At 40.8% G+C, this 27,716-nt stretch overlaps 3 protein-coding genes across 5 annotated transcripts in view; 2 read left to right on the forward strand and 1 right to left on the reverse strand.

Annotated features, from left to right (window-relative positions):
- Nucleotides 1-4,679, forward strand: part of SNW1 (SNW domain containing 1) — a 35,968-nt gene extending 31,289 nt beyond the window's left edge. Inside the window, exons 12-14 of the mRNA XM_005908407.3 lie at nucleotides 2,058-2,175; nucleotides 3,750-3,913; nucleotides 3,994-4,679. Coding sequence (XP_005908469.1) covers nucleotides 2,058-2,175; nucleotides 3,750-3,913; nucleotides 3,994-4,192 — 481 coding nt within the window. The 3' untranslated portion in view covers nucleotides 4,193-4,679. The remainder of the gene's footprint in view (nucleotides 1-2,057; nucleotides 2,176-3,749; nucleotides 3,914-3,993) is intronic.
- On the reverse strand, nucleotides 1-11,711 carry SLIRP (SRA stem-loop interacting RNA binding protein). Of its 2 annotated transcripts, XM_070378444.1 has the most exons (5): nucleotides 11,558-11,711; nucleotides 9,364-9,422; nucleotides 5,597-5,704; nucleotides 4,697-4,792; nucleotides 1-2,064 (listed from the first exon to the last, which is right to left on the reverse strand). In XM_070378444.1, exons 1-4 carry the CDS (start codon nucleotides 11,652-11,654, stop codon nucleotides 4,721-4,723), a joined length of 336 nt encoding a protein of 111 aa, XP_070234545.1. In that variant the 5' UTR covers nucleotides 11,655-11,711; the 3' UTR covers nucleotides 1-2,064; nucleotides 4,697-4,720. The 2 variants fall into 2 exon arrangements, with proteins under 2 accessions (XP_070234545.1, XP_005908468.1); XM_005908406.3 differs by lacking the exon at nucleotides 1-2,064 and having other exon boundaries at nucleotides 4,681-4,792.
- ALKBH1 (alkB homolog 1, histone H2A dioxygenase) overlaps nucleotides 11,676-27,716 on the forward strand; it is a 24,932-nt gene continuing 8,891 nt past the window's right edge. The window contains exons 1-3 of one of the 2 annotated variants that reach the window (XM_070378443.1): nucleotides 11,676-11,944; nucleotides 12,971-13,079; nucleotides 16,711-16,840. In XM_070378443.1, the coding sequence (XP_070234544.1) occupies nucleotides 11,762-11,944; nucleotides 12,971-13,079; nucleotides 16,711-16,840 (422 nt within the window). In that variant the 5' untranslated portion in view covers nucleotides 11,676-11,761. Of the gene's footprint in view, nucleotides 11,945-12,970; nucleotides 13,080-16,677; nucleotides 16,841-27,716 lie in introns of both variants that reach the window. The other variant, XM_005908415.3, reaches the window with a different exon arrangement.

Consider the following 27,716-nt stretch of genomic DNA (forward strand, 5'->3'; position numbering starts at 1 on the left):
CAATCCCAAAGAAAGGCAAAGCCAAAGAATGTTCAAACTACCGCACAATTGCACTCATCTCACACGCTAGTAAAGTAATGCTCAAAATTCTCCAAGCCAGGCTTCAGCAATATGTGAACCGTGAACTTCCAGATGTTTAAGCTGGTTTTAGAAAAGGCAGAGGAACCACAGATAAACTTGCCAACATCCGCTGGATCATCAAAAAAGCAAGAGAGTTCCAGAAAAACATCTATTTCTGCTTTATTGACTATGCCAAAGCCTTTGACTGTGTGGATCACAATCAACTGTGGAAAATTCTGAACGAGATGGGAATACCAGACCACCGGACGTGCCTCTTGAGAAACCTATATGCAGGTCAGGAAGCAACAGTTAGAACTGGACATGGAACAACAGACTGGTTCCAAATAGGAAAAGGAGTACGTCAAGGCTGTATATTGTCACCCTGCTTATTTAACTTATATGCAGAGTACATCATGAGAAACGCTGGGCTGGAAGAAGCAATGGCTGAAATCAAGATTGCCGGGAGAAATATCAATAACCTCAGATATGCAGATGACACCACCCTTATGGCAGAAAGTGAAGAGGAACTAAAAAGCCTCTCGATGAAAGTGAAAGAGGAGAGTGAAAAAGTTGGCTTAAAGCTCAACATTCAGAAAATGAAGATCATGGCATCTCGTCCCATCACTTCATGGGAAATAGATGGGGAAACAGTGGAAACAGTGTCAGACTTTATTTTGGGGGGCTCCAAATCACTGCAGATGGTGATTTCAGCCATGAAATTAAAAGACGCTTACTCCTTGGAAGGAAAGTTATGACCAACGTAGATGGCATATTCAAAAGCAGAGACGTTGCTTTGCCAACAAAGGTCTGTCTAGTCAGGGCTATGGTTTTCCAGTAGTCATGTATGGATGTGAGAGTTGGACTGTGAAGGCTGAGCACTGAAGAATTGATGCTTTTGAACTGTGGTGTTGGAGAAGACTCTTGAGAGTCCCTTGGACTGCAAGGAGATCCAACCAGTCCATTCTGAAGGAGATCAGCCCTGGGATTTCTTTGGAGGGAATGATGCTGAAGCTGAAACTCCAATACTTTGGCCACCTCATGAGAAGAGTTGACTCATTGGAAAAGACTCTGATGCTGGGAGGGATTGGGGGCAAGAGGAGAAGGGGATGACAGAGAATGAGATGGCTGGATGGCATCACCGACTCGATGGACATGAGTTTGAGTGAACTCCGGGAGTTGGTGATGGACAGGGAGGCCTGGTGTGCTGCAATTTATGGGGTTGCAAAGAGTCGGACACAACTGAGCAACTGAACTGAACTGATGATCACTGCAGTGTTATTTACAGTATTCAAGATGTGGAAGCAGGCTAAGTACCCATTAACATATAAATAAAGAAGGTGTGTGTGTGTGTGTGTGTGTGCGCGCTAAGTACCCATCAACAGATAAAGAAGGTGTGTGGGTATGTGTGTGTGTGTACACATTAGAACTCAGCCATAAAAGTGAAATCTTGCTGTCTGTAATAACCTGGGAGAACCTTGAGGGTATTATGCTACATGTAATAAGTCAGAGAAAGAGAAACAGGGTGTGATTTCACTTACGTGAAATCTACAAAAAACAAAAACAAAAACTCATAGAACAAATTGGTGGTTATCAGAGAAGGGGGTTGAGGAATTAGTGAAATGGGTGAAGGAGGTCATTTGTATGGTGATTGAGAGTAACTACACTTTGGTGGTGATCACTTTGTGTAGTGTTTACAGATGTCAAATTATAATGTTGCAGTCGTGTATTTTTCCTCAAGGGGGAAAAAAGAAGTCTCTGAGCAGTTCTTTTCTGTATCAGGAATGCCTAATTATAAAACCCTATCTCTTACAATAATCATGTATCTGAAATACTGTAAGAAATGCCATCGTAATTATGCCTTATCAAGGAATATATATGTTCATCAGATGTGAACTGGACATATTTATTTCCTCTGCTTCTGATAATGGTTGTATTGAAGTTGAAATTCAGCTTGTCTGTGAAGAAGTTTCAGTTTGCGCCATGGTATTTCAAAACAGGTCGAAACTGCAGAGAAATGAAAATCGAGACATCAGTGAAGTCATTGCTCTTGGTGTGCCCAACCCTCGTACTTCCAATGAAGTTCAGTATGACCAAAGGCTCTTCAACCAATCCAAGGTACACAGAGTCTGGAAACAGCATGTCTTAAGTGTTGATACAAATACAACCTTCAGGGAAAAGAAAATTAGCATGTGAGACATTTGCATCAGCCTAAGGTATGCTAGCGTGATGGAGAAGAAAAAATTAGAAATTGCATATTGTAACTTAAGAAACAAGTTAGAATAGCTCTTAGAGTTGGCTCTTAGAGTTGGCTAGGATTTGAGACACTGTTAGAAAATGAAAGAAATTAGGTAGTAAAACTTGGTTCTGGTATGTGAGTCTTTTATTTCTAGAACAGAGCCAGTGTCCTATAACAGTGTCTCTTGGGTTATTTTTTGTCGATATTTGCAAAAATAATTTTTTTAATGCTATAAAAACACAAACTTGGGATCTTTGAAAAATGAAGCTATAAAACCAAAGTATTCATCAGAAAGTCTGATTTTAGTATCAGACTAGAACACCTAGTGTTCTAGTATCTAAGCTAGAACCCCTTAGGCCTGAGGAAGTACCTTTATGTTTTCATTCACCCAACATTGATTATCTACTGTATGTAAGTCAGTGAGATCAAAGGTACACATCTTAACACTCAAGGAACGTGCAAGTCTACTGGAAAAGACAGATACATGTATATCAATAAAGACAAGGCAGACTGTGCTAACAATACAGAAGTATAAATGTCTACTGGGATATAGAGGGTTCCCATCGCCCCCTGCAAGGCTGGGAGTCACCCTGTGGATTGTTCCAGGAAACATGCTGAAAGCATAGTATCCGAGTCACAGCAGGACAGACTCACGGACACACCAGGTGGGTGACAGGGTACACACGTCCCCAACACGACTGTAACCACATTAGAACCCAGGTCCTCACCCCGACCCTGCACCAGCTGAGTCAGGGCCTGGCTTCCCGCTTCTAGGCCATAACCGTGGTCCAACAGAGACCATGACCCCTCACACCCCGGGATACTGTTTTGTGAATAACAAAGTCTACCTTCGAAACCAAAAAAAAAAAAAAAAAGTTGTGATGAAAAGTTTTATCAAAAGGCACATTCTTATATTAACGAACCATTACAAAACAAACTTGTTGACTTGAGATTTTCATTGAGAATATTGTGTTATGCTTCGATAGTGTTCTCACACAGTTAAGGGGTTTAACATTATTACTGTAAATGGTGTCAGATAAAATGTTTTGTAGTTCTTTCATCTTGCCACTATGTCTGCACAAATGGATTGTCAAGTGCCTGCTTATACTGCTATCCTCCAATTTTAAAGACCACTTTGCTAAAACAGTCATTAATGAGTACCATGTTTAATGTAAGGACCCAAAGGTGATAACGAAGAAAAAACACTGGTTTTTTTTAATTGAAAGATAATTGCTTTACAGACTTTTGTTTTCTGTCAGACCTCAACATGAATCAGCCATAGGTATACATATATCCCCTCCTGTGACCATTTTTTAATAACCTTTTTAATTTGTAGTTCAGATTGTTGGAACATGTAAGCTGTAAATGAGCAAGGGTTTACTCTACTTAAGAATGTAATGCGATTCAACTTTTAATAAAAATGTGTACACTTTTAATGTCTGTTTTTCCACAGGGTATGGACAGTGGTTTTGCAGGTGGAGAAGATGAAATTTACAATGTTTATGATCAAGCCTGGAGAGGTGGAAAAGATATGGCCCAGAATATTTACAGGCCCAGTAAAAATCTGGACAAGGACATGTATGGAGATGACCTAGAAGCCAGAATAAAGACTAACAGGTACCAGGGCAGACGGCTCAGTTTTAACATCTACACCAGTGAAAATAAAGTGGTTCATAGTCATTTCTCTTTTTCCCTAGATTTGTTCCCGATAAGGAGTTTTCTGGTTCAGACCGTAGACAAAGAGGCCGAGAAGGACCAGTTCAGTTTGAGGAGGATCCTTTCGGTTTGGACAAATTTTTGGAAGAAGCCAAGCAACATGGTGGCTCTAAAAGACCCTCAGATAGCAGCCGTCCCAAGGAACATGAGCATGAAGGCAAAAAGAGGAGGAAGGAGTAGATACTTTGTTCAGAGTGAACGAACTGTTATTGTTAACCCTAATGATGCAAGTCATATGGGGAACACTTTGTACATGGCCAGGATAAAAACCAAATCTGGGTGTCAGAGCCCAGCACTACTTTTTATTACAGGAGAGGGAGGGGGGTATGGAAAAGTTCTACTTTGAATTATTTAGTTTTTTTAAAAATGGGTTGTGTTTGTGCTTCTCCCACCTTTTGGCATTTATAGAAAATACTGCCCCACACGTGAAATTAAAGCCACTTCCTTTCAAGTGACATTAGTACTTTGGGGTTAATATTTTGTCTAAAAATGACTGCTTATGAATAAAGTGACCCCGATCATAGCAAGTAGAAAGAAGGATGTTCACATATTGGAACTGTCCTGCCAAATGATGTTTGCCCCTGTAGTGCTCTGTTAATTTGGAGTGGGGAAAGTAAGCTCTTGCTTGGTGCAACTATTTGTTTCAAATAAAAACATTTAGACAAAACTTCCTCTTTTATTTACTTTATTCAGTAGGCAGTGAGGGTCTCAAAAATCTTTCTCTTCATCAGATGTTTGGTCTCCTTGTAAAGCTTTGGGTCTTTGAGGTTGAACATGGAGCTGGGGGAAAAAAATTCAGCACTGTAAGGAAAGTCATTGTCTGCAAAAACATTAAAACCGAAAACTGCTGTTCTATGAGGGATCAGCACCAGTGAGCTGATCCTTGTACTTATTTGTTCCTTGTACTTAAGGCTCCCTGAACTCCCATTAAAAATTGTAAATCAGTCTGGCCTAAGGTCACATCAGTTCAGTTCAGTTAAGCTCAGTTGTGTCCGACTCTGCAACCCCATGAACTGCAGCACGCCAGGCTTTCCTGTCCATCACAAACTCCCAGAGCTTGCTCAAACTCATATCCATCCAGTCAGTGATGTCATCCAGCCATCTCATCCTCTGTCATCCCCTTCTCCTCCTGCCTTCTATCTTTCCCAGCATCAGAATATTTTCAAATGGGTCAGTTCTTCGCATCAGGTAGCCAAAGTACTGGAGCTTCAGCTTCAGTGTCAGTCCTTCCAGTGAATATTCAGGACTGATTTCCTTTAGGATGGACTGGTTGGATCTCCTTGCAGTCCAAGGGACTCTCAAAAGAGTCTTCTCAAGGTCACATAGTAAGTGGGAAAGTCAGTATTTCAACCAAGGTCTCCCTGCTGTTTCCACTGTTCCGTGTTCCATGTATCTTGCTAACCATTAAAATGTCTTCTTGTACTTAAGTCTCCAGACCTTTTACAACTGGGAACTCTCCCACCATCACTGTTCTTTAACAAACATTAAGTTACAAATCATCCAAAATCCCTTTCATTTCACACTTCTGACCTATTTAACTGGTATACAGAAAACTCACATGATATGATACAGAAAAATACTTACCTTTACTCCATCAATAACATGATTTTCCTGTTGTAGTGCATTGTGAAGTTCTTCTTCTGAAGAAAAGTGAATCCAACCCATACCTTTGTGAAAGCCAGTCTCTTTGTCCTTAAAAATTCAAAATTTAGGAAGAAATTAATAATCATGAACTTGAGAAAGTTTCCAGGTGTTCCAAATTAAACCAACTTTTTCATCTGCTGAAATGGAATACAAGACATTTTAATTTAAAAGTATCAAAAACCCTGCTTTAATACAAATAATCTTAACACGCTCTCTAAAACGTGAGCAAAGTGCTTTTTGTGTTGTTCAAGATAAAAAGCACACTAGTAGCAATAGTCAAGGGAAATTTTATTAAAGAAGTACTCTTCCATCAAAACCACTATGAGGTACCATTTCACACCAGTCAGAATGGCTGTGATCCAAAAGTCTACAAATAATAAATGCTGGAGAGGGTGTGGAGAAAAGGGAACCCTCTTACACTGTTGGTGGGAATGCAAACTAGTACAGCCACTATGGAGAACAGTGTGGAGATTCCTTAAAAAACTGGAAATAGAACTGCCTTATGATCCAGCAATCCCACTGCTGGGCATACACACTGAGGAAACCAGAAGGGAAAGAGACACGTGTACCCCAATGTTCATCGCAGCACTGTTTATAATAGCCAGGACATGGAAGCAACCTAGATGCCCATCAGCAGATGAATGGATAAGAAAGCTGTGGTACATATACACAATGGAGTATTACTCAGCCATTAAAAAGAATACATTTGAATCAGTTCTAATGAGGTGGATGAAACTGGAGCCTATTACACAGAGTGAAGTAAGCCAGAAGGAAAAACACCAATACAGTATACTAACGCATATATATGGAATTTAGAAAGATGGTAACAATAACCCTGTGTACGAGACAGCAAAAGAGACAGTGATGTATAGAACAGTCTTATGGACTCTGTGGGAGAGGGAGAGGGTGGGAAGATTTGGGAGAATGGCATTGAAACATGTAAAATATCATGTATGAAACAAGATGCCAGTCCGGGTTCGATGCACGATACTGGATGCTTGGGGCTAGTGCACTGGGACGACCCAGAAGGATGGTATGGGGAGGGAGGAGGGTGGAAGGTTCAGGATGGGGAACACATGTATACCTGCGGTGGATTCTTTTTGATATTTGGCAAAACTAATACAATTATGTAAAGTTTAAAAATAAAATAAAATTTAAAAAAAAAAGAAGTACTCTTCCTGTTTCTAACTCACTTCTAGAAACTAGGAAATTAAGCCTTCAAACCTAAGTACATTTATGGTGATTTCTGAAACTAATCACCCTCGTCACGACTACCACCATTATCATCACATGCTCCTGAGGAAAAAGGAAAAGTTACCTTTACTTACCTACTTTACACTTCTGGGTTAATTTAAGCAATCCTACTATTTACTTTTGTGCAAAAACCAAGAGTGTTTATCATCCAACTTATTCATCAGATTCTGGCTTCCCTATATTTTCCTGTTACATTACACATTAATTTTCCTACGAATCAAAGACTTCTGTTGTTTAAAATCTGTTAACTCCAGGTCCTAAGTTGTTATTTTTTATACTTTTAAGAGGTAAATGGCAACCAAGAAAAATGTTACTTTTTGGAGAAACTTTTTTTAATATTCCTCAAAAAATGCCAATTTCATACACTTTGTAAAACTATTTTTTCAAGCTTACTGATTTTCATGTCTGTAACACACATGCCTCATTCTTTTAATCAGCTATAAAAATGCCATTGTATCAGTGAATTAATATCTTTTCAACCAACCCCACTGATGAACACTTACCTTCTTTCCAATTATATTACTAAACAATGCTGTTTTGAACATCCCTCACCTCACATTTCTGTAAAATCAATCTCTAGAAGTGGAACCTCTAGATCAAAGCAAATCCTCTTTTCTTTTTGTAACTTACTTTTCATTTTGGCTGCACTGGGTCTTTGTGGCAGCACACAGGCTTTCTCTAGAGTCAAAGGTAAACCTTAAATGTTGACAGATTTTGCCAAATTACCCTTCAGTGACAGTATCAGTTAAACTCAACAATTTTAGTACCAGTTTCCCTATACCTTCACTACAGCTGGATATACATAATCCGTTAGATTTTTGTAAGGCAAGTAACGTTAAGCCAATAGTTAGAATTTAAGTTACTTAAAGTTGATATTTTACCACAGCCTTTTCAGTGCCATGAGGAAAAAAGCAGTTTTAGTGAAGCATGCGTAAACTCTAAGTGTACTCATGTCACACACCCCAAAACACAATCATTTAAGAAAGTCCACAGAAAAATACAGCTCAGGATAAAGAACAAATTTATACACTTGATTTTTTTTAAAGACTTTTTTAAGTAAAGGACTCTATTACTTTATTTACTTAATTATTTTTGCAGGATGTTAGTTCTCCAACCAGAGATTGAACCCACACCCTTGGCAGTTGAGAGAGTCCTAACCACTGAACCGCCAGGGAATTCCCATAGCTTGATTTTTAAACCCTCAGGAGGAAGCAAAGAAAATGTAACAAACAGAAACACACCAAAAGCACTCAACCTGGGCTTCCCTAGTGGCTCAATGGTAAAGACTCCACCTGCCAGTGTTGGCAGGAGGCGGGTTGGATCCTCGGTCTGGGAAGATCCCACATGCCCTGGGGCAACTGAGCCTGTGCACAGCTACGGAGCCTGTGCTCTGAAGCCCAGGAGCCGCAACTGAGCCCATCTGCCACAACTACTGAAGCCCGTGTGCCGTAGAACCTGTGCTCCGAAATGAGAAGCCTCTGCAATGAGAAGAGAAGCCTGTGCAGCAACAAAAACCCAGCACATCCAAAAAAAGCACTCAACTCCGTGAGGATAAAGGTGAAAATTTTCTCCACCAGTTAAGTTTTATGATAAATTAACCTCTACTCTCTCAAAGTCCTTATTATAATACTGTAATAGACAAAATCCCAAAATGGCCCCAAGACCCCCATGTGTTCCACCATGTTACCCCCTGTATAGTCCTCTCCCCCTGAATGTGGGCAGGGCCTATGACATGCTTCTAAACAAAAGAATACAGCAAAAGTGACGGGATGCTGCTCCCTTGAACAGGAAGATGGGGTGTCCCTCTGAAGACTAAATTATAAAACTGTCGTAGCAGACTAGAGAAACTCCCTTGCTGACTTTGAAGCAAGCTGCCATGTTGGGAGAAGGCCTCCATAAGAGAGATGTAACAAGGTAACAAGCAACTGCAGGTAGTTTGGAGGACCTGAGACCAGCCTCCAGCTGAAAGCCAGCAAGAAAGCAGATACCCAAGCCCTACAGTTGAAAGACGAATTCTACCAAAACCCAAGGGAGCTGGGAAATCAGTCTTTCCCGGCTGAGCCTCTCCAGCTGACACACACCTGGATTCTGCTGCTCCGGCAGACAGACACCTGCATTGCCTCTTACGTGAATCCCTGAACAGAGGACCTAGCAAAGCTATGCCTGGACTCCTGATCTCTATAATCTGTGAGATCATGTGTATGTGTTGTTTTGAGCCATTACATTTGTGATAATTTTATGCATCAATTAAAAAAAAAAAACTACCACAAATGCCTCGAATACCTAGGATAAGGCTTTTTGTTTTGTTAAATCAATATCACCCATAATTTAATCAACAAAGACTGAACAGCTTCACTCCATTACCAATTCATGTAAACTGATATGCTTTGACAAAGAATAATCAAAAATTAGAGGAAAACATTATTGCTTTTTTTAAAAAAGGTAATACTCACAAAAGGAACAGTGCATTTTCGTACATGGCCAAATTGTGCAAAGTGTTCTCTCAGCTCACCTGTATAAGAAAAGAAAACATAGTAAGAGTTTTTTTTTTTAGTTATTGTATTATCCTCCATCCTAGATTAAGATAGAAACCAAGAGGGGTCCTAGAGCCCCCAAACTCCTTGTGAACAATGGTAGTTTGTATTTCTTGCAGCTTTAAGATCCAGGAAACCGTTATGGTATTGATTATAAAGCTGTAATTTACTAGATTTGGGGAGGTGTTGGGGTGGGGGAGACATGGGCAGATAAACTGCTGAGCTGACTTAGTCTTCATCCCCAGCAAGTACTGAGTCTTCACCATACCAGGTACTATGCTAAATGCATGGATTAAAATCCCCGTGAGATGATCACACAGGAAACAGTTAAACAATCACAATACTGTGTGTTGTTAGCTATATTAGAGATTTCCAAATAAAGTCTCAATCTCAAGAATATCTGCAAAAATGACCATGGATTTTTACATTTTGGTGAGCAAATGTAAAAACCTTAACTCTAAACTACAGTTGACAAAAAGCAGTGTTGGTAACAGAAATCAGTACTCATCACTCCCCAGCTTTCTATGTCCAGCCTAAGCCTATCCCATGAACTTCAATTTTTGTAATCATGAAAACAATTATCGTTTATTGAGTACTTACTCTGTATTGAGCACAAATCTAAGCACTTGTATTTACATATAAATTCATTTAATATAATCAACACCCCAGGAGAAAGGTATTATTGACTCCATTTTATGGCTGATGAAACTGAGGCACAGTGGTGAGCCCTCTTCCCCCAATTACCTTCCCTTAGGTACACACATTAGGAGAAGGCAATGGCACCCCACTCCAGTACTCTTGCCTGGAAAATCCCATGGACGGAGGAGCCCCGTGGGCTGCAGTCCATGGGGTCGCTAAGAGTCGGACACGACTGAGAGACTTCACTTTCACTTTTCACTTTCACGCACTGGAGAAGGAAATGGCAACCCACTCCAGTGGTCTTGCCTGGAGAATCCCAGGGACGGCGGAGCCTGGTGGGCTGCCGTCTATGGGGTCACATAGAGTCGGACACAACTGAAGCGACTTAGCAGCAGCAGCAGCAGCAGGTACACACCTTAGGTTCTGAACTGTGGTGTTGGAAAAGACTCTTGAGAGTCCCTTGGATTGCAAGGAAATCCAACCAGTCCATCCTAAAAGAGATCAGTCCTGAATATTCATTGGAAGGACTGATGCTGAAGCTGAAACTCCAATACGTTGGCCACGTGATGTTAAGAACTGACTCATTTGAAAAGACCCTGATGCTAGGAAAGAATGAAGGCGGGAGAAGGGGACGACAGAGGATGAGACGGTTGGATGGCATCACTGACTCAATGGACATGAGTCTGAGTAGACTCCGGGAATTAGTGATGGACAAGGAGGCCTGGCGTGCTGCAGTCCAAGGGGTCCCAAACAGTCGGACACGACTGACCGACTAACCTGAACTGAACGAGGTTACACAACTACCTAAAGGCCAAGTTGGAATTGTAACCCAAGGAGAACAGCTTCGGAGTGCATTTCTCAATCTATACACAACGTCCTCTGTCCAGCTAACAAAGAACTCACAGGTTTCTCAAACTAAACACATTTCAACTTAACTACTCATCTTCTTTCGATGTGCTTCTCCTACATTCTAATCACCAAATCCACCAACATTAAAAACCTGGAGGTCATTCCTCCCTTTCCCCCATTCCGTACTCTTCCCCATTCAAGTCATCACGAAAATCTATCGATTATTCTTTGATTAGCTTAAGTGAACCTGACTCCTCCTCCTATCACTACCCTGAACTCTTCACCTATGAACTAAACTACAGAAACTACCTCTTGTAACTCTGAATCCGTCCCCACGCTGCAATCAAAACAACCCCTTCTAAATCGTAAATCTTAAAAGTTTCCAAGTAATTAAAGCTGTAAATTCCGAAAGGCTGGAGACCGTGAATGGGTGCCCCCAAAGCTCAAGGGGCATCCCTTAAACGGCTAATTGCTGACAAATTTCTTTCTACTCACTGGCTTGCTCAGGAGCACACTCAGCCTCCTTAATCCAGCCACCACGGGGATTTAAGTGCTTCGCAGCAAGCAAGGCTTTTCAGGATTGCTCGGACCTAAAGATTCTGCCCCTACTACATTTCCAACTCACTTGAGGCCGCCGTCCAGGGAATTTTTCTGACAAACGCAACCGGCCGGCCGATGTTTGTACGCAGCGCCATAGCGCCCCTCGCTGCCGGAGCCGCCATCTTTAGGCCGAGGAACGTCTAGTGACCTGAGGTCGCGACCCCGGAAGAGCCTGCCTAATCCGGAGCACGGAAATCAGTTTCCGGGTCAGGGGAGGCTTGACAACGAGATGGGGAAGATGGCGGCGGCAGTGGGTTCCGTGGCGACGCTGGCGGTGCAGCCTGGGGAGGACGCGTTTCGGAAGCTTTTCCGCTTTTACCGGCAGAGCCGCCCCGGAACCGCAGACCTGGAAGGGGTCATCGACTTCTCCGTGTCCCACGCAGCCCGCGGTACGGGACCTGGTGCCCCCAAGGTACGGAGAGAGGAGCGGCGCGCTCGGAAGCAATGGTCTCGATGGGCTCAGTAGTTTTGGCTCTGGGACTTAGTTACTCGTGACATGTGGAATCTTCCCGGACCAGCAATTGAACCTATGTCCCCTGCGTTGGCAGGCGGGCTCTTAACAACTGGACCACTAGGGGAGTCTCTTAAGATATTCTTAAATGCCAGGAAACCTTCATAGGTCCCTTAAAAGTTTAATTTATAAGTAATTAACAAGGGTAAAAAGTTACGAGTTTCGGTTAGAGGTTCCATCGAAAAGAGAACAACTATGGTGCTTTTAGTAAACAAAATTCCTTGTGTTTTATTGAAAGATTTTTTTCTGATTAGGGCACTCCAGCCGGGTGTTCCTCAAAGCCCTGTTTAAACACCGTGTTCAAGTTCCTCACAAGCATTATTGTTAGTCCTAACCAAAGGTAGTCTGTATACCAAACACCTTTGATAATTCAGAATCTTATAAAAAAATCACAAAGGTGTGGTATCGTAGGAGAAGATAGTGTTAAAGGTCAGCTCCTCATAACGACTTCAATTTTGTATAACTCTGTTGTGTTTGTTAGTACATAGATGAGGAAACTGAGGATCTAAGATATTAAGTAACTTATCTAAGTCTTATATCAAGTAAATGGTAGAACTAAGTTTGTTGTTGTTGTGCAGTCGCTAAGTCGTGTCCAACTCTTTGCAGCCACGTGGACTGCAGCATGCTAGGCTCCTCTGCCCTCCACCATCTAGAGTTTGCTCAAATTCTTGTCCATTGAGTCAATGATGCTACTAACCAGCTCAACCTCTGCTGCCCCCTTGAGTCGGCTCTTGGCATCAGGCGGCCAAAGTATTGGAGCTTCAGCTTCGGCAGCATTCCTTCCAGTGAATATTCAGGCTTGACTTAGGACCCCAAACTTAGGACTCCTAACTGCCCCACATCAGAAATGCCTTTAGAGGTTTGAGATTCTCACAGTTAACCTGTGAAATAGCTTTAGCCTGCTGACTTCTGTTTGCTTCCTGCCAGGTGGTGAAATCCCAATTAAATTTGTCCTCAGTCAGTGACCATGATGCACTCAGAGCAGGACTTGAGCCGGTCAGCAAGTGGCAAGCCTACGGACTCCAAGGCTATCCTGGTGAGTTCAGTTGAGCTCAGAAGGCAAAAATTACTCAATCAAAGTTTGTCTAGTTTTGGAGAAGGAGTAAATAGACAAAGAAGAAAACTAAATGTACAAATGTTCTGCTCCCAAACCCCTCCTGAATTCTTCCTTGTCTAAGATGTCCGTTTATTTGGCTAGAATAGGAGTCAGTAATGCCTGCCTTATAGTGCAGGAAGTGACAAACCAGGTTCAAACCAAAGATCAGAACAGTGGCTCTGGGCTCCCTGCCGCAGCTCTGAACAGAAGAAGTACTTTGAATTGATAAGAGTAACTCATCATGTTCACTCCAGTCAAAAATCCCTACATTCACAAATGATGTAACAACTTAAAAGCTGTTGCTGTTATCAAGACTGAATTTTTGAATAGAAAACTACAGTTAATGAAATCAAAAGTCCTATAAGGCGAAATAATCTAGATTTTTGAATTTCAGTGATGTCAGGTAGAGAAATTAAGATAATAATGAAAAGTGGGTAACATTATTAACCTTTTTTCTAGGCTCATGGGGCCATTGTTGATTAATTATCATGAACCATTTAGTGTTTTTCAGCATTGTTTTATATAATTCAAATAAATTTTTAATTAAAGTGTGTTCATTGTTTTTTAGCATAGACACAGTGCTGTTGCATAAATATAATGCCTTATTTGGCCAGACGATCTTATATCTCCATTCTGTACCTTGAAGACATAAAGTTAACATTGCACTTGTGATTTCAAATGCAGGTCAAAAGCAAGAGAAATTCCTTTAAAAATTTAGTTTTTGTTGTTCCAAGAGCCAGGTCTGTGTTACAGCTGTTAATACATTATGACCACTGAAGTGTATATGTTGCCATTGTGGGAAGAGGTAACAACTTTCACACTTCCATAAAAGCCCACATGCACTTTTGTGTCTGAAGTCACGAAGGAAACAGCTGAGTGGTGGCTTTTACATATGAAAGCATCGCTCTTCGTGCGTTTGGATAATGAGCATCTGTCACCAGTAGTGATTTGTGCTGCTTTTATTCCTGAAGGCGGCCTTTACCTTTCGTGCCTTGCTCTTGTGTTCATGGCCATGTTTACCAGATTGTTCAGGCTGAAAAGTTACCAGCCCCAGTTTGGTTTTCTGCTGTGCGTGTTGGAATATAGGCATACCTCATTTTATTGTGCTTCACGGATAGTTTTATTTTTTTACAAACTGAAGTTTTGTGGCAACCCCGGATTAAGCAAGTCTTTTGGCACCATTTTTCCAACAGCATTTGCTCACTTTGTGTTTCTGTCACATTTTGGTGATTCTCGTAATATTTCAAACCCTCCAGCAGCAAAAAGGTTACAGCTCACTAAAGGCTCAGATGATGGTTAGCGTTTTTCAGCATTGTTTTATATAATTCAAATAAATTTTTAATTAAAGTGTGTTCATTGTTTTTTAGACACAATGCTATTGCATAAATAGAATACAGTATAGTGTAAATTTTATTTGCACTGGGAAACAAAAAATCTTGTGACTTGGAATACTCGCTTTATTGCAGTGGTTTAAAAGTCAAAGTATCTGAGGTATGCCTCTACTTGGTATTTGAAGTTTTCTGGGATTTCACACTTAGGCCACATCATTTGAGTTGGTCCCTCATTATGTCCTTAAAGACTTTATTCTGTCTTTCCTGCCATCATATAAGCTGCATTTAATAGAAGTACAACGTCCAAGACATGGGAAATGAGTCTCACCTTACTCTGACTTGATCAGAAGGATTATGTTTACTTCAGGATCCTGCATATTCTAAAGGAACCTGAGTAAACCACAAGCTGTCCTTACAAGAGTGAGCAGGAAGGTGATGGGTCTGAAGACCAGAGACTGAGTCTTGGGTAGGGTAGACCTGAGGGGGACCACGATAACATCCAACATTATCCTACATAGAAACAGGTGGAAAGCAGTGCATACTGGGGATTAAGGTCTGACACCAGACTCTGGGTTCATGTCCTGGCTCCACCACTTCGTACTGTGTGATCTTGAGCAAGTTTCTTAATTCTCTTGGCCTCAATTTCTTCATATGTAAAATGTGTCAAAAGATAGTACCCACTTTATAAGGATAGGATTCAATGTGAGTGTACATGTAAAGTACTTAGGTCAGTTTCTGGCACATAGTAAATGCTCAGTAAATGTTAGCTACATAGTTAGAGGCATTTATCAAGAAGAATTGAAAACTGATTTGTGGTTGCTGTGTTTTAAGACCTAAGACCAATGCATGAAAAATTAAAATTAGGCAAATTTTAACTCCATAAAACAGCAGTTGTCTGGAACTGACTGCCTATAAAAGTGTTTAATTTCCTGTCACTGTTCAAACCTGAATTAGATCAGAAGTATTCTTCGTTTAATGTGATATCTTTAGGAATATTATAATATTCTTATTTTGTAAAGTGGTGATAACAGACAGTCATTTATTGGAAAATTTTCTCATATCTTTTTTTTTTCCAAAATATCAACGCTTCTATCATTCTTAAATTATTTGGAGAATTTGACTTATACGTGAAATGCAAAAGTGACCTCCGCACTTCTCAGTGAGTGTTCATTCCTGTCCTGAATTTTAGAGGAAGAGGGGTGCCTTCTGTTCAAAACCACTCTCTTCACCTTTTGATCCTGCCTTTTACCCCTTCCAGCTTCCAAGACCTCCCTGTGTTCCTTTTCCCTCTCCTATATTCAGCCAGTTCCTTTCTGCTGGCTCTTTGCTCATCATCTGTAAGCATGCTTAGGTCTTTCCAAACTCTCCCCTTATTCTTCTATGGCTCCTTCTCAGCCTTTGTTTCCCTTCATAGCCAGACTTCTAAAAGACATTATCTGTATAACTATCTCTACTGCTCTCTCCAGGTGCTTCTTAAAACAGAGTTTTTCATCTGTCTCTAATTCTTAAGAAAGTGCATACAGTGTATGTTTGTTGAATGTTGATGAGTGAACCGTTACCTGTGCATATGATTCCAGTTGGCATTGTTACTCCTCTTTTACAGAGGAGAGATGGCGAGGTATTTGCATACTGGACAGATGTCCATACTGTCTTTCTTCCCTCTTATAGTAGTCAAAGATCAAAAGAGGCAGAAATCACAACAGTCGTTTTAACTGAGATAGTTTAATAGTAAAAAAATAATAATTAGTTAGATATTAGAAAACAGAAAAGGCAAAAAGGTAACACTGAGATATCAGAGAAATAGTAACTACAGGAAGCAGCTTCCACCTCTGTGAATGATACTTGGTGAAATTTGAAGGATGACTTGGCAGTTTTAGTTCTGAAGTTTCCTTTGGGTTAACACAATTAATAATTGTGTAATACTTGTTTCTCTTGAGAATAACCCAAAAAGCCAGAGATAATTGCATAGTGATAGATGTCTGGCAACCATCATCAAAACAGCTTTTTATTAACTTGAAGGAATACCTCTTCCTCTAAAACTGGAGTGTAGGAATGAAAACTTATGTTTATGTGTAGAAGCATTAGCAAAAGGAGGTGTGGAGTAAATAATAAAGTAGGGGATAGAAGGATGTCAACAAAAATAAATGATCTGATTAACTGACGGAGAATTTCCTCCTCTTCTTTTTCTCTCGTTCATCTCTGTATAGGGTTTATTTTTATCTCAAACCCCTTCCTCCCAGGTTACCAGTGGCACTGGGTAAAGCAGTGCCTTAAGTTATATTCCCGGAAACCTAATGTGTGTAACCTGGACAAGCATATGACTAAAGAAGAGACCCAGGATTTGTGGGAACAGAGCAAGGAGTTTCTAAGGTAAGTCATACAGTCACAGTAAATCATTAGTATTCAGCTCAGGTCATCACAGGTCTTTAAAGGAACTACTCTATAATAGTTCAGTGAAAGTAACTGACCTGCTTTTTTTTTCTCTAATGTCCACTCAAATACAGCACAGTTATATTCTTTCCCCCAGGAACATTTGGACAGACGCTTTGACAGTTATAGTAAATTGAGATCCATTTTAAACATTAGCTTATCATAGCATAGATAATGAGTTCATCCTCGTTAATCATTAGATAATCCATTTTTATTCAGCTTCACCCTTTTTTCTGCTTGAAGAGAGTTCCTTTGAAGCCTTATAGTATCCTGAAGAGAGTAACACTAAAAGCCTTCTGCTCTCCAGGATGAAGTCAGTATTACTTTCTGTTTAATGGTGGCCAGCTGTTCTTCATGAAAACTAGTCTTTGTACCTTAATGTTGTTTCAGCTTTCATTTATTCTACAGATATTTTTTGAGGGTCAGTTGTGTGCCAGACATGATGCTAAACATTGGAGATACACAGTACAAAGATAAACAAGACCCTGTCTCGGCACTCAGGAGTGCATAGTCTATGGCAGGAACTCAGTATCAACAGGAATAAGATAATAGAGCTCAGAAAGTGTTAGAATAGATGTTTATGAAAATGCTGTGGGGAATCAGAGGAAGAAATAATTCTTCCAGGCAGGAAAGAGGTGTCAAAGAAGGAAAAATGATTTTTTAATTGGGCCCATTATCCTCTTTTTTTTTTCTCTATCCATTTGAAATGAATCTTCAAAAACAATTAGGTGTTTGCCCGTCAGAATAGTAAAATGGCTGTTTGGGGTAGAGAGAGCAGCCTTAACAAAGGCAGAGTAACGTGTTCCGTGTTACAGGAGCACAGAAGGCATGCATTCATGTGTTTATTCCACAAATGTCCGTTGGGTTTCTGCTGTGTCGGATTCTGTGCTTAAGTGTTAGAGATTCAAGACAGAAAAGACACAGTTCCTGCCTTCAAGGAATTGTAGGTTAGTCATAGACAGAGATATGTGCACATATAATTAAATACAATTTGGAAAGTACAGGGATAGAGTTTGTAAGATAATGAGTATGGTCAAGTAAGTGGCTAGATTGAAGATGGAAGATGCTTCCCGAAAGTCCTAAATAGGATTGGCAAGAGATGACACCAGAAAGGTTGGTTAGGGCCAAGGGTAGTGATGTAAAGCATTGGTTCGAGAGTCCGATTGCCTGGGTTCCAATCCTGGCTCTGCCAGTTACTGGCTTTGTTGACTTTTAGCAGTTTAACTTTTCTATGCCTTGTAGTAGTAGTCTTTTCCTCATGTAACAGTGTTAGGATTAAACAAGATAATATGTGAGAATTCCTTAGAACAGCCTGTTAAAATCTTTGTATCAGTTTTGTGTGTGTTGTTTGGACTTAATTTTCAGAAACTATGTCATATTAATTGTTTAATGATACAGTTTTCAGAAACTATGTCATATTAATTCTAACAAGGAAATAGATGATTTTCTTAAGCTGAAAGGAAAATAACAATAAAATGCATTGGTTTTCCTTTAAAAATCCTCTTGGTCTGTAGGTTATGTTACAAACAAAAGCAGTGTGGAAAATCCTGCTATTAAATACGTCTTCTGTAGAATTCAGAGCAAGTAAGGAGAAGGCAATGGCACCCCAGTACACTTGCCTGGAAAATCCCATGGACGGAGGAGCCTGGTGGGCTGAAGTCCATGGGGTCGAGAAGAGTTGGACACGACTGAGCAACTTCACTCTCACTTTGTACTTTCACGCATTGGAGAAGGAAATGGCAACCCACTCCAGTGGTCTTGCCTGGAGAATCCCAGGGACGGTGGAGCCTGATGGGCGCTGTCTACGGGGTCCCTCAGAGTCAGACACGACTGAAGCAACTTAGCAGCAGCAGCAAGGGAAGATCCTAGCTGAGTGAAATTAGAGAGCTTAGAGTTTGTTAACTAAACCAGCCTCTGTTTTCAAAAAATTAATTTTTGTTTGTTTGTTTCTAACAAATGATTCTCTTGAAATGCCAGTTGTCATCTTCCAAGATAGCTCAGATGAATCTCTGTAATAAATCATCCCGTAAACAATAGTGAGATACTTTTTTTTTTGGTCTAATAAATTAGAAAAAATACAAAATGTGATGGTATACCTTCTGTTGTCAAGGGTTGGGAGAAATTGATATGCTCAGACATTGCTTCCAGCCCTGAAAATCAGTTAGGGCCTACTTTTCCTTCTGTCACTACAGGATAGATGCTTCAGTTTCCTCATCTGGGAAACAGAGGGATTGGACTGGAATAGCCATTCAGGGTGGCTGAATCATGGTCAGAGTCACCTAGACAGTACATGCCGGTTCTCCCACGTTCCCAGAGCGTGTCAGAAAGGGAGAGGTTCTGTGGTTCATAAAGATTTCCCTAGAGATTTTGGTTATCTACTGTTACATTCACAGTAAGAACCTCTGAATTAGAGGACCTCTAAGAATCCTTTCAATTTTAACTTTCTAGGTTTCTGTGGTCGGGGCAGAAGAAACTTTTAAGTAGAAAATGAAATATTTGGGACATATAACCAAAAATAGATGTGTTCACAAAATTAGGGCACCCCAATTTTATGTTTTGTTCAGTTTGTTGTCAGTGAATAGTGTAGCTAGAGATGCTCACACACAGTCCAGTAGTTGGGTGTAAGCATCTTTATTGCAGCATTGCTTGTGAGGGGAGGATGAGAAACAGCTGTCTGTCGGCAGGATTTCACCTCACCTGCATGTCTCTCTGTGAGCAGCTTTATTACAGCATGCTTTACAGTGGAGGGGAGGGGATGAGACACAACCTGAGTGTCAGCAGCAGCAGATCAAACATGATAGACCCCAGTAGTAGCATCAGGCACCATACAGCCACTGAGAAATCTCAACTCCAGCCCTCCAGCAAATACAGTAGCATCAACAGTCGTGATGAATAAAATCATTCCTCGGTATCTCCATCATATCCACGCTGGTCTAAAGCCACCGTCACTCAACTGCAGTGGCCTCCTAACCCGTCGCCCTGTGTCTGCTCTCGTCTCTCTCCAGTCTGTTTTCAATACTCATCTTTTATAGTTCTTATCTGCAGTACCGCAGTTCAGTTCTGATGCTCATCATCCAGAATCAACACAGACATCACAAGTTAAAGGCATGGTCCTTAGCCAAAGTCCCCTCACTTCAGACACCACCTCCGAGTTTGGGAGACCCCCAGTCTGTGCACACTTCTGACCAACTGGGTACAAATTCAGGGGAGTTCCCATGTCTTGGAACCTGTGATCTCCCTTCACTCAATAGAACAATTAACAAAACTCAAGAAAGCATTACACTTATGATTATAATTTTATTATAAAAGGTACAGATCAGGGCCATCCAGTGAGGAGACTACAGAGTGATGTCTGGAAGGATCCTGAACACAGAGTGTCCGTGACCTCTTCCCAGGGAATCAGGACATGTGGCGCTCACAGGAAGCTCCCCCGAGGCCTAGTGTTCGCGGTTGTAATTGGAGTTTCGCCCCTTGAGCGTGATTGATTTGGTCATGATTGAACTCGGTCTCCCTGCCTGATACCACTTTCTAGCTTGACAGGCCCACATCCCGAGTCATCGCCTTAGTATAAATTCAGGCGTGGTCTTAGGGTCCATAGTGAATAACAGATACTCCTATCCCTTCCCTGGTGGCTCAGACAGTAAAGCGTCTGCCTGCAACGTGGGAGACTTGGGTTCGATTCCTGGGTCAGGAAGATCCCCTGGAGAAGGAAATGGCAATCCACTCCAGCACTCTTGCCTGGAAAATCCCATGGACAGAGGAGCCTGATAGGCTACAGTCCATGGGGTTGCAAAGAGTCAGACATGACTGAGTGACTTCACTTCACTTCGTATCCCTTCCAGAAATTCCAAGGGTTTAAAAGCTTGCCCTAAAGAACCAGGGACAAAGACCAGTCAGATTCTTTGTGTACAATCCCATCACACTTAAAATCAAATGTCTTTATCAAGACTATAAGGCCTACATAATCTGACTCTCCCACCTCAGCTCCTGTTCTCTTTCGTTTATTCTCCAGCAGTCCTGGCCTTCATTCAGTTCCTTATACACTTTAGACGTGCCCAGATTCTTTGTACAAGCTGTTCCTTTTACCTAGAAAGTTCTTTCCTAGATGACCAATCAGTGGATTGCTTCCTGTTGGTCTTTGTTCTGATATCATCTTGTGAGATGATTCCCTTATTTGGTTAAAAATAGCACACCACTCCCCACCCCTATTTCCCTTCTTTATCCCTTTGCCAGTGTTTTTATTCTCCGGTGCATGGTAGTTACTAAATAAATATTTGTAGAAATAATTGGTTAATGGATACTTTTTTATACCTCTTGAATTTTTTGAATATATTATCTATTCAAAAATAACTTCAAACAATAGGACAAAGGGAAAATGTATATTTAAATAAAACAACTTTGCTTTATTTATTTCATAAGTTAGCGTATGCAATGCTTTGTATCCATTTTTGTATTCAGTGTATGTGAAGGCTTTTTTCCATTGATATTTTCAGTACGGAAGCAGAATTAATCCCTTGCCCTTTCTTCTTCTTTAAGACTTTGTTTATGATGCTGTTATAGCATGTATCGTAGTGAATCCCGGAATCTGCCCCTTCTCCTCCCACTGTCTATCCTGCCCCACCCCCAGACCGTGAAAATTTTGTAGCCTTGGTGCCAACCACAGTTCTTTATATGTATTATAAGGTGCTGAGTAAATATTAATTTTAAGTAAATTGTTAGCTTCTCTGCTAGCCCAGTAAAAGTATAATGCTAAACTTGAGAATGGTTGATGAAAGACTGTATATAGTATCTTTCCATCTTATTTTCATTCATTTATTAAATAATGTGTATTTATGCTTTAGGCAATACTTGGTGCTAGCATAGATATGAAGATTAAAACTCAGCCCCTGCCTGTGAGGAAGAGACTATTTAAGGAGGAATTCAGGTACTTTCATATTTACAGCACTAAAACTGTATGCTTTAATAGAGGAAGCTGCAAAGTTCTGTAAGGGAGTGAGAGACTGAGTCCAGGATAAAGATTTCCCCGAAGAAGTGTTTAAACTGTGCGTGAAAAAGCAAATTAGAAAAATCGAGAGTTGAGTAGGAGAGGAGAGAGCATCTCAGAAAATTGCATGGTCAGAAACATAGCCATGAAAGGTCCTTGTAGGAAATGCTTGGAGACAAAATGAGAAAGGTGAGGACCAGATTATAAGGGGGTTTCCATGCTGTATAGTGTTGATGAAAAATTAATTGATCTAAGAAAGAAATGGAAATATTTTATTTGAACCAAGCTGAGGATTATTACCTGGGAATAGCATGTGAGAAAGCTCCAAGAACTATTCAGCTGTTAGAAGTCAAGGCATAGTTGCTTAAGTTTTCTGAGACAGAGAGCTGTGTATGAAATGATGGACTGTTGACAGTTTACAGAGTCTGTTTCTACGCATCCCCTTATAAGATCAAAAAGGAACGTTATCTTTTAAGGAGTTATCTTACTGATGTTGGGAGAATGTTGCTCTTTATATGAGCAGGTATTTCTGCCAATGGGGGAGGTTTGATCAATGCATAATACAGATACACAATGCATAGTAAGGGGGAGAGAGGGAGCTTAAAGGCAAAGAAATTTGTTTTATGTTTAAATTTTTCTTGTCTTGTCATAAAATACAAATTTTTGTCACAATAAGAAAATGTGGACTTTGTCCTTGTGAATGGGGAATTCAAAATTAGTAATAGATTTTTCACTTCAGAGAATTTTTGTGGCAGTGCAGAAAATGGACTGCAAATTTAATCATTGCAGAAAGCACAATTAAGAATTTAGCTTACTAACGCATGCAAAAGATAATGCAGGCCTGGTAGAGACATTGTCTATAGGACTTGGTAAGCAGAAGACTATGAAAAGTAACAGAAAAGTAGTTAAGGATTAAACACAGATTTCTAAGTGGCAGGTAGATTAAGTTTGGGCAAAGTGGGGGGTATTCCAGATTTATTGAGATATGATTGACATATAACATTGTGTTATCCAAGGTGTACAACATAATGATCTGATACATGTATAATTTCAAATGATTATCACAGTAAATTTCATTAACATCAGTTACCTCACATTGTTAAACAATTTCTTTTTGTTTTAAAAACATGTCTATTCTCGACTACTTTCAAATGTACCGTTCAGTATTAACTATAGTCACTGCACTGTACATGGGCTTCCCAGGTGGCGCTAGTGGTAAAGAACCCTTGCCTGCCAGTGCAGGAGACACAAGTGGGTTTGATCCCTGCGTCAGGAAAATCTCCTGGAGAAAAGAATGGCTACCCATCCAGTATTCTTGCCTGAAAAATTCCATGGGCAGAGGAGCCTGGTGGGCTACAATCCACGGGACCGCAAAGAGTCGGTATGACTGAGCACACACGCTCCTCCAGAACCTCTCTTCCAATGACAGGTTTTTATCTTTGACTACCTTTACCCGTTTCATACACGCACACCCCCGCTCCCCAGCACCTCTGGCAACCACCAGTCTGTTCTGTATCAGATTTTTTTAGATTCCACATAGAACTGTGATCATGCAGTATTTGTCTTTCTCTGATTTATTCCACTTAGCATAATGCCATCCAGTTTTATCCATGTTGTCACAAATGACAGGATTTCCCTTTTTAATGGCTGAATAATACACCCTACTTTGTGTGTATCACAGTTTCTTTATCCATTCATCTGTCATTGGAAAGGCAGAAGAAAGAAAGCAACTTAGGTTGTTTCCATGTCTTCGCTACTGTAAATAATGCTGCAGTTATTTAATTTTGCAAAACAGTGTAGCAATTTCTCAAAAATTAAAAATAGAACTATTGTATGATCCAGCAATTCACCTTCTAAGTATATATCCAAAGGAAACAAAATCACTATCCCAGAAATATATCTGCACCTCCATGTTCATTGGAACATTATATACTGAGATTTTTAATGGAAAAAAGATTGGAGGAAGACGAAAGTGAGCAAAGATAATCCTTAGTGTAGTTTGGGGCTTATTGTTTTTGAAATGCCTGTGGAGTATCCACATGGAGATGTCTCTGCCTTTGGAAATGGAGAACTGAGCAAAGTTTAGTGAGAGCAAACTTTGAGCAAAGTCAGGTGAGGGACAGAGGGATATGGGAGTTACACAGGAAGACCATCATCATAAAGCAGTGGGAGTGATGTGGCTTTTTGTTTGTTTTTGTTATGAAAAACATAGAGAAAAGGCAGCTGGGCCTAGGAAGCATCAGGTCTGGGTGAAAAAAATTACTATTGGGAGCCAAGGTAGGAAAATGTTTCCAAAATAAGACAAGGACCAAGGCTTAGGATTTGATGATTAAATGGTATCATTGAAACTAGTTTTTGTAGAGTGTAAGCAAAAGTGACATCTCAGTGAGAAGAGAGAGTGGGGGCAGCTGATATTGAGTCCTTGGGATGATTTAATCGTGAAGAGAAGGAGAGCTATGGAGCAGACAGGCAGGACTTAGGGTACCTGAGTAAGAGGTTGTGTGAAAAGTGTTTTTTGTTGTTTTTTTTCTTAAGTTTGTGGAAATGTTGAACATTTTTTTTATAGGATCAAGAGGAAGAAACAAATAAAAAGGAAGGTTGGAAATAAGAGAAGAAAGATAATAATGGAGAAGGGCCTCAGAGGCTACATCAGGGAAACGGGAGAGAGTGTAGGTGAGAACTGGCCTTAATGGAAAGAAAGAAAACCACTGCTGAGACCAGGAAGGAAGGACAGAGTAAGGACTTCACACAGTATAGAGGTGTAGGAGAGGGAAGTTGAAATCATTAACTGGATCCTCTGAGTGGGCCTCTGTGTTCTCTTTGTCCTGGAAGGGAGTAGGGGCAGGACTGAGCACTTGAGACAAATGGTGAAGGTTTAGAACAGAAGGTAGAAGATGAGATAAAACTAACATTTACAAGATAGCCAAAGGGTGTTAGAGTAGAATTGGATGTCCGTTTGCTCTGGTTTACTGAGAGATTCAGGTTAAGAAGAGAAACAAAACTGTAAGTACTCAAATACTGAAAAACTGGAGTTCCAGGGACCTGAGATGCAACTTTAGGTTTAATGAAAGTGAGGGACTAGGAAAGGAAGAAGGACTGAAGGCTGTGGTTGTGGAGGGAGATATTCAGAGTGGTGAAAGACAGTCCCTAAATCTTTAAAAATGATTGGAGAAGCAATACCTGTAATAGGATATTGAAGGTTTTCTGTCATAAGCAACTTCCAGATTTCTGTCCTAAGTGAGAACGTGGTTCACTCCCTTGAGGCAAGGAAGAAAAAGACTTCAGTGCTTACCCACTGCATGGAGAGCGGGCAAGCAGGACAGGACTTCATTTCCACACAGTTCAGGTTCAGTTGAAAGCAGTGCTGTAGAACGAGACTGCTGAGAGAAATGCTAACACTTACATAAGGGTTTTCCCCTGACAGAACCTGAGCACAGTGCTGAGTGGGCATTCAGCAGAGGAGAAGGTGCAAGCTCTGCCCATCAGTCATCTGCTGGCTGCTGCCTGAAGGGGCAGCACGTTTCTGTTAGCAGTGAGCACCAATAATTAGGGTCATACCTGCTTGAAAACCTTCTTCTGGATAATTGGGTGAAGATTTAAAGTTAGGTTAGATGGCATCGTTCCCTGCATTCCTTCGGGTGGGTGAGCAGCTCCATTGCCAGTAAGCCTTCTTGGCTTCTTCCTTTTAGGACAAGTCAGGCTTAAAAAAAGAACCGCCCACCCTTCCCTTCATTAACCCCTCAGTATTTTCTGCCTGAAAAAGATGTGGGAGCATGTGAAACCTGGTTTGAGCCTAATACTATTCACAATGTTCAAATGAATTTTTTGGAATCTTTATTACCCAGGAGGCCCATGGGGACCGGAAGAGTCCCTGCTGCTGCTAAGTCGTTTCAGTCGTGTCTGACCCTGTGCAACCCCATAGACGGCAGCCCACCAGGCTCCCCCGTCCCTGGGATTCTCCAGGCAAGAACACTGGAGTGGGTTGCCATTTCCTCCTCCAATGCATGAAAGTGAAAAGTGAAAGTGAAGTCGCTCAGTCGTGTCCGACTCTTAGCGACCCCATGGACTGCAGCCCACCAGGCTCCTCCGCCCATGGGATTTTCCAGCCAAGAGTACTGGAGTGGGTGCCACCACCTTCTCCAGAGAAGAGTCCCTAGGTGCTACTACAAAAAGAAATGTCTAGCACAGGCCAGTCCTGCTCTCACATCTTGAAGGCAGTTGTTACAGTGATTGTTGCTACCTTCCTTCCAGAAATCCTATACAAAAGCAAGAATAGAAGTCAGGTTTTCAAAAGTGGATATGAAATAAGGGGTAGAATTTCATACCTGCATTATATAAACACACATATGCACATTTTCTCCTCAAAATGGCACACTCAGAATTAATCTTTTACTAAGCAAATTTTAAGCTTTTTTTTTTTTTTTTTTTCCTTCTGTTATGAGAACTGGAGTTAATGCCTGTGAAAGTATGGCTCTTAAAAAAAAAAAGAAAAGAAAGTACGGCTCTTCTCTGGCTGCTTTTGCATCCTGGACTGGTGCCCCTCTATAATATTCATATAGGACAAAACCCAAAGCCTTTTCTATAGTGATCAGTTAAGGTAGAAAGAGATGTTTTTTTGGTTTCCTAGAAAAACAAAAATTTTAAAGTTCATGTTAGAAGCTATATCTTCATGCTTGGTTGTTACTATAATTTTTATTGTTTTACTAAGACCATAAACTCTGTGTTGGTTATAATAATGTATACCCTGTTCTTGAAGAACATTAGACCCCATCTTTTGATGAAAAGCAGTTTATTGGTATTACCTCAAATGTCTAAAACACCATCAAATTTTCAGAGCTGCCTTGTTACCTTTATTTGTACAGATCAGTCTGGTTTGGGGTTCTTTGTCAAGAATAAAATGATCTCTTACTGAGAGAAATAAAAGGTTGTGTGTGTGTGTTTGGCTAGAATAGTGTTTCTCAAAGTGTGGTCCCTGGATCAGCAGCATCAGCATGGTTTGAAGAAGCCCAGTGCCCAGATTTTTACTGGAGGATGGTACATAGGCAATCTCTGCCTGACAGGTACCAAAATTCACACTCCCAGAAGGAAGGCATGTGTTCAGCATAAACTGTATTGTTTATAGAGACACCATAGGAACAGTGTGCTTGGCCAAGGGCCAACCTGAGATAGTCTTTTCAAAGGATAGAAGTGGGACCTGCTAGGTCTCTCTTCTTCACAATCGTGCGAAATAAGTTAGTATTTGATCCATTTATTTTATTTAGTTACTGATCTTGGTGTTGGGGCTTTCCTGGTGGCTCAGTTGGTAAAGAATACGCCTGCAGTGCTGGAGACCTGGATTCGACACCTGGGTTGGGAAGATCCCCTGGAGGAGAGCATGGCAACCCATTCTAGTGTTCTTGCCTGGAGAATCCCCATGGACAGAGGAGCCTGGCAGGCTGCAGTCCATGGGGTCACAAAGACACGATTGAGCGACTAAGCACACACTGGTCTTGGTGTATGTCTATGTTACAGTGTCCTTAGAATGTAAACTCTTTGAGGACAGACAGCATCTACCCTGTAAGCTATCAGACATCAAGATGAGTGCCATTTACACTGTGAGCCTATAATAAATCCTTTGCTTCTGCTCACACTCTCCCTATATTGCCTACTACATCACTTCTTGTTTAAATGCCTGCCGTTCTTCAATGCCATATTCAACTCCCCAACTTTACCATGAAGGTTTAACTGATTAGACTGTTGACTTTGAACTTTCCTTCTTCTGATTCTGGTGGTCTTGTGCTATCCATTTTAGTGCTAGATTTTATATGGCCTTAAAATTTCCCCTCATTTCTT

The sequence above is a fragment of the Bos mutus genome, chromosome 10 (assembly GCF_027580195.1).
Source record: "Bos mutus isolate GX-2022 chromosome 10, NWIPB_WYAK_1.1, whole genome shotgun sequence".
NCBI lineage: Eukaryota > Metazoa > Chordata > Mammalia > Artiodactyla > Bovidae > Bos > Bos mutus.